The 5,000-nt window shown below is 22.1% G+C and overlaps 1 protein-coding gene across 1 annotated transcript in view; it reads left to right on the top strand.

The window, feature by feature from the left end:
• Positions 1–5,000, top strand: part of LOC122266256 (heart- and neural crest derivatives-expressed protein 2) — a 24,419-nt gene that overhangs the window by 1,462 nt on the left and 17,957 nt on the right. The window contains exon 2 of the mRNA XM_086554992.1: positions 1–13. This exon is cut by the window's left edge and continues 95 nt beyond it. Coding sequence (XP_086411118.1) covers positions 1–13 — 13 coding nt within the window. The remainder of the gene's footprint in view (positions 14–5,000) is intronic.

The raw sequence follows: 5,000 nt of genomic DNA, 5'->3' as shown, positions 1-5,000 counted from the left end.
AGAGCACGAGAAGGTGAGTCCGACCACGCTGGCTTTTCTTCCGTTATTTCAGACCACAATTTAGCGAGGCAGATGTTGGATGCTGTGCGGCCAAACGCTTGATCTGGGCATGGAATCCGCTGTCTGTGAGAAGTCTACCAAGTTGTTTAGATTGTAAGAAAAGTGCTTCCGGTACGTGCATTGATCAGATGGTCAGATAGGTTAGTTATCCTTGGAGACACTTTGTTCACAAGGCCATTTCATGCTTTAAGTCATATTTGATATTCAATTTGCTGTCAATCGAAAATTACTTGAGGCATTTGTAATTAAAAAATGGCCAGCAATCATCTAATCACAAAAGTCGCCTCTTATTCACAAATGCAACATTAAGACCAAACTAGGAACTTCAATTCTTTCCTTAAAATGAATGACAAAGTAGTTATAATAATCTGTTATAGAGTCCCACTTTTTATGCATTAGAAAACATCGATAAGAGGTAACTGATATGCTATTTGCTAATGGACAAATTAACTAGCAATATTTGGATACTGAATTTTGAATTTAGATTCCCTTAGTTTTTCTTTATCATAACCCATCCTAAGCATTTGTCCCTATTATCCCACAATGATTAAGGATTATATAAAAAAAAAATCTAGCATGAGCAACATAAACTGTCCCCACGTGGCTCCCATTCACAGAAGGCACACCGAGCTGCTTCTTAAAATGAGGACGCTCTAGTTAACTTTAACAAAGCGAACTGTTGCTAGGTGGAGACTTACCCTGCAGCTCTTGCCTCGTCCCGACCAATTAACTTTACTGTTTATTTTAACTCTGACTTACTCGCTGCGGCTGCACTTAGTTTCATTTGCGGCATCGGCGCGGGCTCACTCGCTGTCATTATTACTGCATTGCACGGCAGGACTTTAAACACACTCATACACACGCGTTTTGTATATAAATACGCTCAAGGGCACACAAATACAAACGCACACACACACACACACACACACACGCGCACACACACTCAACACTAACCTTACCAATATATATATATATTATATATAGATTATATATATATTAATATATATATAGACATATAAATACATATATATAATTTTATGTTTTTAAATTATAATATACATATACATATATATATATAAATATATATATATAGAAATATATATATTTATATATGTTATATAATATATATTTATTTATAAATCAATTCATTTGTGTATATTATATTATATATATATATATATTATATATATTATATATTGTATACTATTATATATTATATATATATATTATTAAATTATTAATAATCTATATATTCACAACACATAACAGTCTCGTATTAAGATTACTCATCGACTGCCCCTCCCTATTTACGACTCCCGGCGCTCCGTACAAACTCGCCTCGTGATGCTCTTTTTCACCCGTCCCACACCTATAATAATATATATGTTGTTTTATTATTTGATATATTATTAGGATATATGATATAATTACACACGCACACACACACATTATATTAATTTTATAGATATTTAATATAATAATATATATATATATTATATTTATTATTTTATTTGTATATATATTCATTTATTCTTATATTCTTGTTATATATGATATATATTATATATTGTATATATATATATATCAAATTTATTATATATTCGAAATATATGATACATATATTTTAGATTTATGTATTATATATATCTATAAATTATATATATAACATATTTATATGATATATATATATTATAATGATATATATATATATATTTATATATACATAATTATATTATATTATATATAATATATATAATATGTATTATACACTATTATATTTATATTATATATATATATATATATATCTATATATATATTATATTGTTATATACTACCACACACACACACACACAACAGATATATATTGTATTAAAGATATAAAATAAATATATTATATATTTGACATATATATATATATATTTATATATATAAATATTATGTATATACATATACCATATATATATATATATTTAGATTTATATATATTTTAATTATATATAAATATATTATATATATATATATATATATAATACCCAACATACACCACACCACACAACACAAACACAACTACACCACTACACACACAACACACACACACAGACACAAACACAACATTATATATAAATATATTTATATATATATTATTTTATATGTTAAATAATTTATATGTATATATATATTACTTTGTAGATCTATATATTATAAATATATATATTATATGTATTATATTATATATATATATATATGGATAATAATATGATATTAATTATTATTATATAGTTATGTATATATTATTATATATATATTATATATATAAATTATTAGATAATACTTATTAATCTATATATATATATAGTATTATTATTATATTATATATATACTTATATATAATATAATTAAATAGAAGCTTGCTATTATATATTGTAATAAACTAAATATATGATTGTTATAATATATTATTTACATAATATAATATCTATATAAAATATAAATATATATAATTAATAATATATATATGTACATATCTATTAATACATATATAAATATATATAAATTATAGCTATTTATATATATATATAATATATATATAATATTATATTATATTAACTCCATCTCCTCTCTGTCATATTCTCAATATATATATAGAAACAACACAAACACACAAACACACACACACACACACCACACACACACCACACACACACACACACACACCAACACCCCTATAATATATTAATATATTATATTATATATATATATAAAAATATATATATATTATATGTATAAAATAATAGTTATATATATTATATATTATATAAGTCATTGTATATCATACATACATTATATAAATTATATAAATATATATTATATATAAAATCAATATATATATATCAAATCTATCTATAAAACATATAATCTCTCTATCTATATTACACCTACGCCCCCACACAAACACACACCACACCACATTCACACCACACCACACACACACACCACACACCACATAAATAATATAAATTTAAATCAATATATAATTATATTCTATATAATATCAATATATAAAATGTTGTTATATCATATATATATTATTATATATATGTAAATAAATATAAACACTAATATATAAATAAGTGTGTTGTGTCTGTTGTGCTCGCGCGAGTGTGGAGTATATATGTGTATTTATATGTATGTATAGTAAATATATATATATAATTTATAATATATAATATTATATATATATTTCTAATATGTATATATATATGCACTTTATATATATTAATATATATATTTTATATATATATGATATATATTATATATATAGATTATATTTCTATATATAGGTATATATACTAATATAATTTTTAATATATCTTTATATATGTATATGTAAATTTTAATTATTTTATATATATATATATTATATATATATGTATATATATATGTATATTAACATGATATTTCTATTTATTTTTAATATATATATATATAATTATATTAAATATATACTTATTATACATATATCTTTATATGTATATAAAACATTGTATATATTATAATAATTTATTTAAATATATAGTATATATATTTAGTATATATATTTATATTACAGATATATAGTGTTGTGTATTATATATTATGTTATATATATGTATTTATATATTTATATACTTTTATATATTATAGTTATATATTATGATAGATATTTATATAGTATATATATATTAATATTAATGCACTATTATATATATATATTTATATATATATATATATTAAGTATTCTTATAATATTATATAGTTATTTATAATTTTATTATACATGTTTATATACATAGATATATATATATATATTTTATATATTATTAGATCGTATTTTTATATATATATTAGTATAATATTTTTATAGATTACAGAATACATTTTATACATTATAATGATATTATCTGTTATATTATAATTATATTGTAATTTAATATATTATTAATATATGATATAATATATATTTTATAGTTTATGTAATTTATATGTATATATACATGATACATCTACTCACCACACACATCTCACACACACATAATATAACTATCTATATATATATATATATATATATATCTTTATTATATACATATATATTATATACTAATTATATATAATAATATATATTATATATATATATTCTCTATAACTATATATATTATATATAGAATATTGTATATATATATATACACACACATACACACACACACACCACACACACACTCACACACACGCTCACACACACACTCACACACACACACACACACACATATATATATTATATTTATATATGTATATATATATTTATATATGTATATATATATATGTATATATATATTATATGTATATATATATATATATATATATTCTATATATATATATACATACATATATATATATATATCTATATATATATATATACACACACACACACACACAACACACACACACACATATATGTATATATTATATTGTATATATACATATACATATACAGGAAGTAGTATACAGAGAAGAGTCAATCGACTGTGGATGAAGAGTAGAAAATTATTCCAAGAGAAAGCACTTCCTTGTCGTCGGCGGATTTCTACGCGAGCTGTGTAAATAAAAGCTGTCAGCTGTCAATCAAGTCCAACTGCAAATAGTAAATTCAAAAGTCTAATCCCCTTTCCCGACCGATGTGGTTTATGACGGGGCGGTTTCCCCAGGAGGCACCGTAATGACAACCAATCAGCTTCGCGGGTGTCACTCAGCCCCGCCCATTGGCCAAATAACAACAATTCGCTCTTACCTCTCGCACTCACACCCATTCTGAGAAAACCTCCCTATCTCTTTTTACAATAAAACTTTTAAACTTATAACTTTAGACAAAAACCTAAAATCCCACCTTTAAACTTACACAAACG

The sequence above is a fragment of the Penaeus japonicus genome, unplaced genomic scaffold, assembly GCF_977035675.1.
Source record: "Penaeus japonicus unplaced genomic scaffold, GWHDUDI00000001_assembly GWHDUDI00000030, whole genome shotgun sequence".
Taxonomy (NCBI): Eukaryota; Metazoa; Arthropoda; class Malacostraca; order Decapoda; family Penaeidae; genus Penaeus; species Penaeus japonicus.
Note: the sequence above shows the minus strand (reverse complement) of the source record. Positions and strands in the feature narration are given on the sequence as shown.